This window comes from Octodon degus, unplaced genomic scaffold, assembly GCF_000260255.1.
Source record: "Octodon degus isolate 3935 unplaced genomic scaffold, OctDeg1.0 scaffold00001, whole genome shotgun sequence".
Lineage (NCBI taxonomy): Eukaryota > Metazoa > Chordata > Mammalia > Rodentia > Octodontidae > Octodon > Octodon degus.
Genome location: NW_004524577.1, coordinates 150786 through 162764, shown reverse-complemented (window position 1 = coordinate 162764; position 11979 = coordinate 150786). Strand labels below are relative to the sequence as shown.

Below are 11979 nucleotides of genomic sequence, written 5' to 3'. Positions count from 1 at the left end.
GTAATAAATAAAAATAAATAAATATTAAAAAAAATAATAATAATTGTTGACAGCCATTATCCTTTTTAAAAATTTATGACATGGTACATGGCCTATCAGTAGACCATACATCAAACTGGTGTCTCCAAACACCAATTTGAAACTTCTGTCTACACATACTATTTAAATTCATCTCAAACCTGGGTCTAGGAACAATGGATTTGCCCAGAACTGCATACTTCAGCAATTCACAGTTGGTCATGGGTCATTTTACAACTACCAGCAAATAAAATGGTATATAAGCGAGCTTTCTACAAAGTAAACTGGGGCAGAGCAACTACGTAATCAGGAATGGTAACAAAGTAAAGCAAGTTATTATTCTAGTTTCTGATTGTTTTAACATATGTGCAAACATAGGCAGGTTCTAATTCACTGAAAGACCAACGTCTAAAACAATAACAACCAGCCAGGCAAAAGTGCCTAAGTGTGTTCCCAGGGCATACGGCAGACAAAAATCTGATGAGTGACAGAATGAGTGAAGTATACTGAGCGATGCCAGCAGTGAACGGCAGAAACCACCTTGAGGTAGATGGTATTAACTGCAGAATTCTCACTTTTTCACAGATCGCAGAGCAGGTTCGGGGAGGATCGCAGGACGGCGAGCGCGACGCGCGTCCCGGGCCCAGAAGTGGCTGAGATTCCTCGCTCTCACCTTGGCCTCAGGCTGCCTGGCCTCCGGAGCCCAACGGGCTCTCCTCGAATCTGTCACCCGGACTACCCAGCTGGGGGCCTGCCTCCCCTTCCTGCCCTTCCTTAGGTGCCCCCAGGTCTTCTCCTTCTCCGTCTCCAAGAATCTGTGCAGAAAAACCTGCCAAAACTGATGAAACTCGGAACTCCAACGCCAGACACCTCAGAGCTTCGCACTCCCTGCGATGCTCTCCTCAATTCGCTGTGCACAGCGCCCGTCCTGAAAACCCAGGGCACCGACAGATCTGCCTCCGCCCGCTGACGCCGCCGCGGCCTCGCAACTACCGCCGACGCGCGAGGACGGGTTTCAGAGGGATGCCCCGCCCCAACCGCCTCCGCCGCTGGCACAGACGAAAGGGGGCGCTACCGAGCGGCTTCCCTGCCTAAAACCATTCCCCGCGCCCGCGAATCCTGTAGCAAGAAAGACTAGCCGGGTAAACCCGACACCGCCCCCGCCTCAGTCTCAGCGTCAGGCACCGACGTCGCCGCCTCCGCCGCCGGGCGGCGTTTGAACGAACCGGAAGTGCGCCGGATGACTTCCGGCGGTTGGCGTCCCAAGAACCGGAAGTGCCTGGGATGGCGACTAAGCGGCTGGCGCGGTATGCGGCGCGTTCCCGGCGGGCGGTCGCTCAGGTCTCCTTTCCGTGCAGCTTTGGCGTCTCTGACTGCGCTGCCTGGATCTCGGTCCACCCTCCCGCGCCCGCCTTCTGTGTGTGGGAGGGTGGACGGTGCCTAAAGAACCCTGCGTGTGCGCCCCGAGCCCGTCAGCGCCTGGCCGCTCTACTCTGGGAAGCGCTCGGTGCTGCCGGTTCCCCGTGGCAGGGCCCTGGCAGGCGTCGCTGCAGCCGTGAGGCTGTTAGCCTCCCCACTTGGGAGTGAGTGGGCCCTCGAACTCATGACATGAGTCCCACTGTGGCCTTCTCTGACGTACAGCTGTGCTGTGCACATTTTGTCCTCTTAGTAACAGTGTAGTAGTGCATAGCATGCTCCTCAGAGTTGGACAGTCAAAGCTGGGTGGACGTGTCAAAGCTGTGTTCATTCGCAAAGGACCCAGGTGGTTTTTTCAGCCATCAAATGTGTGAGGAAACATGTCTTAACCTCCTAGATTCGTTGACCTAAAGAGACCTCGTTATATCTTTGTTTACTGTCTGGTGTGTAGTAAGCAATAAATGCTAGATTAATCCCAAGTGTCTACACTTCCCTCATACCTTTTTAAAAATTACAAGAGGTATGTCATTGATTTTGAGTCTACAGGCTGGAATGATGGGAAGTACCACAATAGTTTAACCTAGTCCCTCACAAAGCTTTCTCACCTGTGCTTAAAACTTAACTCTTAAAACCTGTCAACTTTTCCCTCTCTTTGGACTCTAGCATATGGCCTTTGGAGATCCGCTACTATCGATCGCCTTGCAATGGTTTTGTGGATGTCTTTTTTTCTTTACCCGGATTTTTTAAATTTCTAGAAGATAGTCTAGGACCATGTACTATGTTATTTTTGTAACAGTCTTAAAAACTATGCTGTATATGTAACAAGTACTTGAAAAATGCAAAAAGTAAAGGTTTTGTTGCATCTTTATCTCTACAGTCATTTGAGTTCCTCAGTATTACTGTAAAATACACTAAAGGGAACCGATAAAATTAACCTTTGTTTACAAATATGAGGCTATACAAGAAAATGACTACTAAAACCCAAAGATGTTAATACAAAAACCCAGGTCTTTTGCTCCTAAAGTTCAGTTCAATTTCTTTCGGTCATAACAATTAATGAACATTTTGCCATTTGCGCGCGGTTAGCATGTTCAGACAGGAGTGTAAATGGGTTCATTAATCTTGGATTGTTTTGTATTTATAGGCAGCTTGGATTAATTCGAAGAAAGTCAAATGCAGCAGCAAATGAGAATCTAGGCAGAAGCAAATCCAGTAAGTATTGTGCTTAGTTTCCTTACATCTTGTAGCCTGGCACCTTTGGAACTGGTAAAGCAATGACACCCTAATCCTTTTGCAGAGCAATTTTATGATTATATAATTGTCATTGATTTTGAATCTACATGCTGGAACAATGGGAAGCACCACCGTAACCAGGAAATAAGTAAGTCTGGACTTCAAATGACTAAATTGAGTATTGGATATGTCATTTTTAAGGTTGATACAGACTAGCCAACACTTTAAGAATACAATGTAGTCTATGAATTTGTTTAATTTAAAATCTGTCTTAATACAAGGGAACAAAATCTCTTATACCTAAATGTGTCAATATATAAAATAGAATTTCATGTAAAACCTCAATGGCATAGAAACTAAAAGAAAACTTTGTAAAAACAGTAAATTTCAATCTCTATATAGTCTTCATAGCTATAAAGAGATACACACAGAATTTCAGAATTTTTATTCTTTGGTATAACTTTATGTTGCCATGGTCAGAATGCTTTTACTGAATAGGTTTTTTTTTTTTTTTTTAAGTACATGTTTGTCATATATAATACATCATAGGTACATGTATATCTGAAACTTCAATAATGCTATTATAACAGTATCATTTAATTTAGAGTGGTTACAGCATTAATTTAGAAATTCTTTTTTTAAGTGTTCCTTTATTCTTTCATGTAGTTGAATTTCCAGCAGTATTGCTGAATACTTCAACTGGAGAGATCGAATCTGAATTCCATGCTTATGTTCAGCCTCAAGAACATCCAATTCTTTCTGAATTTTGCATGGAACTGACGGGCATAAAGCAAGTATGATCACAAATTCAGTAATGAGTTTCAAAATGAAAATAAAAGTTATGCACATTTAGAATTAGACTTATTTAGTGTTAGGAGAAAAACGTTTCTCTCCAGAAATCCATAGGAAGTTTTAAAAATCAAAACGATTAATGTTACAAACATAAAGACCAGGCCTGATTGTGTAGTTCAGTGTTACATTGCTGTTTGGTGTGTTTGATTGCCTGGGTTTGGTTGTCCAGCATTCCAGGGAAAAAAATACCAAATTTACTTTGTAGAAATAAAATAATTCAAGTTTGTCTTTTATTTCTGTTATCCATGCCAGTGATGGTGACCCTTTTAGAGCGTTCAGTGATGTAAACAGCCTGCTATGGCATGTGTGCCATACATTCCCCACTACTGATCTGTGTGATTATATTTGTGTGACTTGAAATTAGTTAGCCTGTGTTTTCTACCTTACTGAGTTCCAATCATGTTATTTCTCTCCCATGTATTTTGACATCTTTTCAGTAAAGTTTTTGCCAATTAAAACTTCTTTGTTAGTACTCCAAAATATAATATATACTCATTAATTATGAAATTCATTATTTGAATCAGATTTTGTGACTCTAATCAGGCTCAAGTTGATGAAGGAGTCCCTCTGAAGATTTGCTTATCTCAGTTCTGTAAATGGATTCATAATATTCAGCAACAGAAGAAGTTTGTTTTTACTACTGGAATTTCAGAACCTTCTACTTCTGAAGTAAAATTGTGTGCATTTGTTACTTGGTCAGGTAAAAATGAATTATCCCTATCAATCACAAATGGGTAGCATTACCATTATATAATTATTTCTAGTTTCATACTTGCTAACCTAGAATTAGACTTGTTAACTTCCTGGGCCAGGAAAAAAATTTCACTTGCTAGCATATATCAACCAAAATAGTAAATTCATTCATATTCTTAATATTATGGTTCTGGAATTATTTAAATTTTGTAACCCTTAGCTTTTAGAATCTTTGTAGCTGTTCCTCTCCTTCTAAATTCAAAAATGATTAAGTAAAAACTCTTAGGCTATTTATTGCAGCCTTGAATAAAGAATCTTCAGCTTACATCCTTTGCCTTTGTACTTTGATACTTATAAATGTACACATAAGAAAAAAAATGAAGCATTTGAAGTAGTTGTGGTCTTTTGTATGATGCAGCGTTGCTAGTACTGTAGCAGTCATTGGGAACAATGTTTATACCTGTGATAGCATAGATTAATAGTTGTATTTGGCTTCAAGTTAATATAAAATGTGGTTTCTCAATTACATTAATGTTTTCCTAGCATATAGGAAATTCAGCCTTTGTAATTCAGCCTCATACTCTTTTTTTCTGAAGTAGAGTTGAATATATAAGAAATCATTTTGAAAGTTAGTCACCAATTTCTTAATAGTAATATAAAGTGCAAAGTAATGTGAAGTATATCAGTGTTAACTATTAACAGAGCAATTAAATCCTACTATTTTATATCATTTTCTTCTATTTTAATGTACTTAATGAAGACTGGGACTTGGGTGTTTGCCTGGAGTATGAATGTAAAAGAAAACAGCTGTTAAAACCTCTGTTTTTAAACTCTTGGATTGATCTTAGAGCAACTTACAAGGTAAGGGTCAAAGATGACATAGTCACTTTCCTTCTTAATTACATTTTATCTACATATAGGTTTTTGTATGTATTTTTTTGTGTATGTGAATGTTCACATATCTATTCATTGTAATGTATTTTAAAACAGCACAACATGAATAAGTACGTTCCAAATCTAATATTAATAAAAATTACATGACCTAGTGTGTTGGTATACTCTTTTAATCCTAGCACTCAGGAAGCTAAGGCAGGAAGTTTGCCATGAGTTTGAGACCAACTTGGGCTACAAAGTGAGTTCAAGGCCATCCTGCACTACACAGACTGTTTTAAAACCAAAACCAAATAAAGAAATATTACAAAAATAAGTGGCTAATGCAAAGCCTTTTGAACAGTAATCATATTTTTAGATGTGTCTTTATTTGATTAGCTTTTCTATAGAAGAAAACCAAAAGGACTAAGTGGTGCCTTGCACGAAGTGGGAATAGAATTCTCAGGAAGAGAACATTCTGGTTTGTATAAATTATTTTGTTTGTCTTTTGTGTGTGTGTGTGTGTGTGTGTGTGTGTGTGTGGAACCGGGGATTGAACTCAGGCCCTTGCGCTTGCCAAGGAAGCGCTTATTCCACTGAGTCATCTCCCCGGCCCCTGGTTTGTATAAATTAAAAATCATTTTCTTATCCATTTTATGAACTATTTAAGATAAAGACAACCATCTAGTGGATTTCTAGTTCTAAAAAGAATGAAAAGAATTTACGTAGCCAAATCAAACTGAGATTAAACAAGTCCCCAAACAATACAATGAACTAGTGAAAAGACTGAACAAGAATATTTGATTATTCAAAAATCATGGTCTCTACAGATTGCAGGTCACATTTTTAGAAACTAACCGATTTTCACATTATTCTCTAAATATGGGAGATTTTGTCTTTTATTGCTAATGCAGCCACAGCTTTCCCTAAGAACAATTTTTGTTGTTGTTGTTAAAATTAGTAGATAATCACTAAACTGTCAATATGTCTCAGTTTCTCTGAAGCTGTAATTTTTTGTTTGTTATTTCTTTACATTAGTACAATAAATGTAACATTTGATATCTCTTTCCTCAGGGTTGGATGATTCACGGAATACTGCTCTTCTTGCTTGGAAAATGATCAGGGATGGCTGCCTAATGAAAATTACAAAGTCTTTGAACAAGGTTAGTGTTGTCTGGCCTTTTTAGTCTTTCATCTCAAACTCAAGTATTCATAGATTCATTTCATGTATGTGATCACTTGTAAACCAGTGGCATTTTTTGTTATGTCTACTGAAGAAATTGTAAATGCACAATCTAAAGATGTTGGATTTTCTGTGAAATCATAGGTTCCCAATGAGTATCCCAATATGTTGGCCAGAAATTTGAATACAGATCAAGTTGGAGAAACATCCCCCTGCAACGTCAGCATCCAGAGTCCCGGAACATATAACAAGGCGTCTAAAAATTCAGTAAGTGCTCAAGAAAAAGTTCAAATGAATTCTGTTTGTATCAGTTCCCTTATGAGTGTACAGCAGCATCAGTTACTAGCGGAAAACTGTATAAAAGCCAATCTTCGCAGTGTGAAAAGTTGCTTGTCAGTTTTTATTACTAAGTCCTCTATGTTTCAGTCTCACAGCTTGAATTCACCTATCTATGTGCAGAAGCAAAGAAAAAATGAACATCTTGCATATAATACCAAATCTAAGTCTTCAACACACAGTTCAGAATTGGTACTTGTTTCTACCGCTATTCCGTCTGCTAATCATGTTTCTGATATGGAAGTAAGTTCTACAGTTGACTGCTTACCTCTGTTGGCTGATTGGGAAGATGTAGTTTTACTGCCAGCATCTCAGCCTGAGTAAAATACAGATTGTATACCTCCTATTAGTGACACAGATTTAGATATTTCATTTAATTCTGGAGAAAGATTGGTTTTAAAAGAATCAAATATTCCAACTTCTGAAAAACTGGAGGACATCAAGGAAACTCCTAAAAAATTTGAGACCTCTAAGTCTTCTGTATATAAGAGTTCTCACCCTACTGTTTATAATGTAAAAGAAGCCAAACATCCAGTTTCAGATGCCTCTACCTTTAAATTACCTGAATGCAAATCACATGCCTTCAACAGTGTTAATGCCGATGCATCTCATTATTCAGCTTTGGAAAAACACCCTCTTTTAGGTGGTAGTAAAAGAAATTCATCTAATTTTCCAGCTTTCCCACCAGCAAAAAAACAGAGCTTCATTATTCATGAAGAAAAGCCTATAACACTTGATTGCTCCCCAGTAAGAAGTTCTTCCCAAAAGGCTCTCCCCTCTGTATTAACAGCTATGGTTAATCTACAAGAGCCTTGGAAGAGTGGAAAAATGACACCTCCTTTATGTAAATGTGGTCGAAGATCTAAGAGACTTGTTGTTTCTAATAATGGACCAAACCATGGAAAAGTCTTCTATTGTTGCCCTATTGGGAAATACCATGAAAACAGAAAACGTTGTGATTATTTTAAGTGGGAAAAAACACTTCAAAAAGAAAGAATCAGTAGTATAGTCCTATCTCACTCTACAGAGGGTCTCACTTTGAATTCTTCAAAACCAAGCTATATTCATGACAATTTAAGTTTTTCTGCTAAATATTCTTTGAGACTCAGGCCTTCCATGAGGAATTGATAAACTTTCTTTAAAATATGTTTTTATATTCAATACATCTTTTTAAAATTTTTTTAGTATTGAGGCTCAAACCCAGGGCCTTCATAATGAGCCACATCCCCAGCCCTTCTTGGTTTTTGTTTTGTTTTTTTTTTAGTTAGAGTCTCTTGAACTCACTGAGTTTTCCAGGTTGTGCTTGAACTTGTGATCCTTCTACCTCATCCCCCCAGAGTGCTGGGTTTGCAGGCTTACCATCATTTCTGGCTTCAGTGTGACTTTTAGTACAGGAAAGATTAAAAAAAAAAAAAAAAATTACTCTGAGGCTAGAAGCTATGGAGACTTAGCATAGCTGAGCTCTGTGGATTCTATTGGAGGAGTTGTATATGTACATACACACACATACCAACTGAAGAAAAGAAAATAAATTTCATAATATTTTACTTTGATTTACCAGTTGTCTGCCATTCATCTTATTCATACATAAATCCTAACTGCTTCTTAAATTCCCAAGCGTTAATATTGTGGTAAAATCTTGCCCAATTTTATTTGTTTCATATATTAATATGAGCTAATTTATCATTCATATTCATACTTGCGCTCTTTTCAGAGCCAGGGGCGAAACCCAGAGCCTCACAAATGCTACACAAGTGCTCTATCACTGTACTGCGTCCCCAGCTTATCATACCTTCTTAGAAAACCACAATTAAAATATTTTGATACTGTATTAGGTTAAATACAATAAGGAACAATAGTACATGACGTCTATCGTTTATACTTAAACCTTGAAACAAATTTTAAGCCATCTGTTAAGTATTTGAATAAAAATCCCTAGTCTAGGCCCCATGTGGCTGCACACACCTTTAATCTCAGCACTTGGGAGGGTATGGCAGGTGGCTCACCATGAGCTCAAGGCCAGCCTGTGCTAGACGGTGAATTCACAGCCAGCCTGAACAATGTGGTAAGACCCTGTATCTGAGAAAAGCTCAGTCTATTTTCAGTTACTTGAGAATTATAATTGATTTTTCCCCCTAAAAACTAGCTGCATGTGTCAAGACACACCTGTAATCCTAGCCCTTGGGAGGCTGCAATTAATGAGTTGGATGCCAACCTAGGCTATATAGTAACTTCAAGGCCAGCCTGAAGTACATAGCAAACCTTGTCTCAAAAAAACAAACAATGCTTACAAGTTGTTTAATTTTAAGTTTGGAAGGTTGGTTCTTCATCCCAGATATTTTTGTGTGTGTGTGTTTTGTTTTTTTTTTTTTTTTTTTTGGCAGAACTGGGGATTGAACTCAGGCCCCTGCACTTGCCAGGCAAGTGCTTATTCCACTGAGCCATCTCCCTGGCCTGAAGGTTCTAATTTGTATATCAACATACTGAAATCATTCAACTAAAAGTTGAAACCTAACAGAACAAAGATTTGGTTCAGAAACTGCTTCTATGGTATATATTAAAAAATTCCTCAGCAATTGATGACGTTCTATTTTATTTACCTACTTATAGGAACATTTACTGAATGCAGAGTAATTTACTGAATATTTCAAAATTCAGCCTTTGATGTCATAACCATAAAATGTCTTCACTCAACAGTTTGTAAGCATACTAGCATATATTTTTACCACCTCTTCATAATCTTATTGTTTCTATAGATTTATAGATACTATTTTTATAGATATTATAATTAATGGAATAAATTTAAATTGTTTTCCATTCTTTTTCTCTTAGTTCATTTCTTTTTATCTTCCCACTGATAGTCTTTGGCAGCTCTTCAATAAATTCTACCTGTTGGTATCAATAAAAAAGGTATTAGTCTGGAAGTTTTTATCTTTCGATAAAGCCAAGTATTTTTCTAAGATAAAGTCAATTATAAAATTTTATTATTTTTATATGAAAGAAAGGATACCCATTAGGGTTGTTTTTTGAGAAGATGAAGAAAGGGAGTATTCAAATTTGTTTTGTTTTGCTTAGGGGTGGGTGTGGCTGTGTGTGTGTGTGTGCATGTGTATGTGGGGGGGGGTAGTAGGGACTGAATCCAAGGCCTTTACACTGAACTATATCCCTAATCTTATTTTCATTTTGAGATAGGATCTTAACTACATTGCCCAGGCTGGGCTCAAACTTGTGATGTTCCAGCCTCTGCCTCCTAGAATACAGACATTACAGATGTGCCTCATCATGTCCATCTGTTTTTTTTTCCCTTGCTCTTTAGCATTTACTGTAAGTCCAGTGAACTAAATAACCAAATAAATTAGTGTAAGAGTATTGCTGTAATCTCAGCATTTCTGACTTACCTGTATGTTGTTAGTTCCATTTGAAACATTTTGTGTTGTATATTTGAGAATGTTCAATATAAAGGAAGTTTTTTTTGTGTGTGTGTGTTTTCTTTTTAGTACACTACACAGATATTTATCATAGTTGGGATACCAACCTTTCTGGGATATTTGTAAGGTGCTGTAGTTTTTTTTACATGCTCCTGAATCTCCTTTATCAGTTGCTCTTGATCATGCAACTTGTAATCGGGGTTCAGAACAATGAAAGCCTTTACTACCTAAAATAAATATATGAAACATTAGAGGAGTTGTATATTTTTGTTTTCTTTTGTTTTAGTATGTCTTATTTTCTAAATAAGAATCTTCATGATTGGTGGACTGAATCAGATGGTTAAATGAAGCTTGATCCCAACCAGTCAAGTCAGGACCTGATCTATATCCAATACAAGAGAGCCTCTAGGACCCTTGCTGTGTTCATGACCTAATCTTGAAATCTGCTTCTGACCTGTTTCTGATTATATCTGTCCTTGACTTTTGCCTCACATTTTATCTTTCAGTAAATTTTCTTCTCACAAAATTCAGAATGCGGTAAGCCGCTCACGTAACAACACAGTCTGTTTCAACCTAGCTACTAGGACTCTATTCTCAGGATTGCCCTTATAAACAGTAGTCATAGGGATTGCCACATGCTGAGACCCTGCTCTCTTTGAAGTGGCTTTGAAGACTCCAACAGTCACTCTGCTGTGCTTTGACACATTTAAGGGTGAATATGGTGGTGGCCCAGCTCTAACTGGCAGAAGTTAGAATTCATGACCTTATGTGCACACACCCCATTCCCCAGAGTGTATTGAACTGTTTTGGGAAATCCTGCCTAGAGCTTTCGGACTTTAAATGGGGGACCACACCTTATGTAAGCTCCCTTCAAGGGGATCTCCTTCAATATTGTTAGCATTACCAGTCACTGCTTCCCAATGAGGCAGGACTGAATGACTCAACTAGTACTTCACACCTCCAGGTCCAGGTTACCAGCCGTGGAATTTTCCTTTGCTGCAGGAGCATAGGCCCATGAGTTCCCTCTTACTGTGCTGTGGTTAAATCCTGCACATAGGTGGCAGGATTTATAGTTTCCTATGTGCAGTGTAAAGGTAAGCTGGCAGCATTTTACTGTGTGCCTTAATCTGAACGTCAGGGTTGATTGAAAGGGAGTTATTTGAAACAAATCACTCAGGGCAGCCAGTGAAAAATGAAAGACTTGCAATTACAAATTTTTCATACATTAAAATTCATTAACCAGTGAACAGCTTTTATATGTATTTACTCATTTTTGTTTTAAAGTTAAAACAATGGCAGGATTATTTAAAATAGTCAACAGTGTGAAAACGAATGTTTCTAGTTAACATGTGGCCTGAGGCAGCTGTGGAGCCATGTGTGCATTTGAACATGGATAAAGTTTTATCCTACGCACTTTTAACATTCTATACAATTTATTTTAGGTAATGCTGTCTTTGTGGCTTTATCAACATTTTGATGAATTTTTAAAAGGATCCTTTAACCCTTAAAGGGATGCTTAAAGGAGAAGATAATATTAATAATAAAAACAGCTGTGAAGTCTGAAAAGAAAAAGGATCCTTTAGTAATTTGATTCAAAGGCAAACTTGAAGACTGCTGAAGATATTTACAAATCATTAAGAAATGTTTTTTTCATCATATTCTGCACATAAACTTAAAGACACTGCACATTGACTTAAAGTTCAACATATCAATACTTGATGAAAAATACCTGTTCCATGTTATGCCTAACATGTTTGATATTCAGACAGATAGTGAGATTAAGCTTAACAGCCTAGGTTGTATGGTAACAACAATAAGCTTCTCTTCTGGAGGGTTAACAACCTAAGTTTGCAGAGCAAAATTAGAGAAAAAGGAGGGCTACAAGGAAAGCCAACATTTTGGCCCTAGTCTTCTAAGGTCAATTAAGACTCAGGACATATGAGAACTTGT

General features: G+C 37.8%; 2 protein-coding genes and 1 long non-coding RNA gene across 3 annotated transcripts in view; 1 reads left to right on the top strand and 2 right to left on the bottom strand.

The window, feature by feature from the left end:
• LOC101574813 (acyl-CoA synthetase medium chain family member 3) overlaps positions 1–11979 on the bottom strand; it is a 69078-nt gene that overhangs the window by 17767 nt on the left and 39332 nt on the right. The window lies entirely within an intron of this gene.
• On the top strand, positions 1243–7803 carry Eri2 (ERI1 exoribonuclease family member 2). Its single transcript, XM_004622869.2, is given in 9 exon segments — positions 1243–1325; positions 2579–2646; positions 2732–2815; positions 3334–3461; positions 4063–4219; positions 4973–5073; positions 5482–5563; positions 6157–6245; positions 6410–7803. Coding segments are annotated over 9 exon segments (2052 nt in total). The 5' UTR covers positions 1243–1302; the 3' UTR covers positions 7730–7803.
• Positions 7839–10276, bottom strand: LOC111815888. Its single transcript, XR_002820521.1, has 2 exons — positions 10137–10276; positions 7839–9490 (listed from the first exon to the last, which is right to left on the bottom strand). It is a non-coding gene; the product is annotated as an uncharacterized LOC111815888 (long non-coding RNA).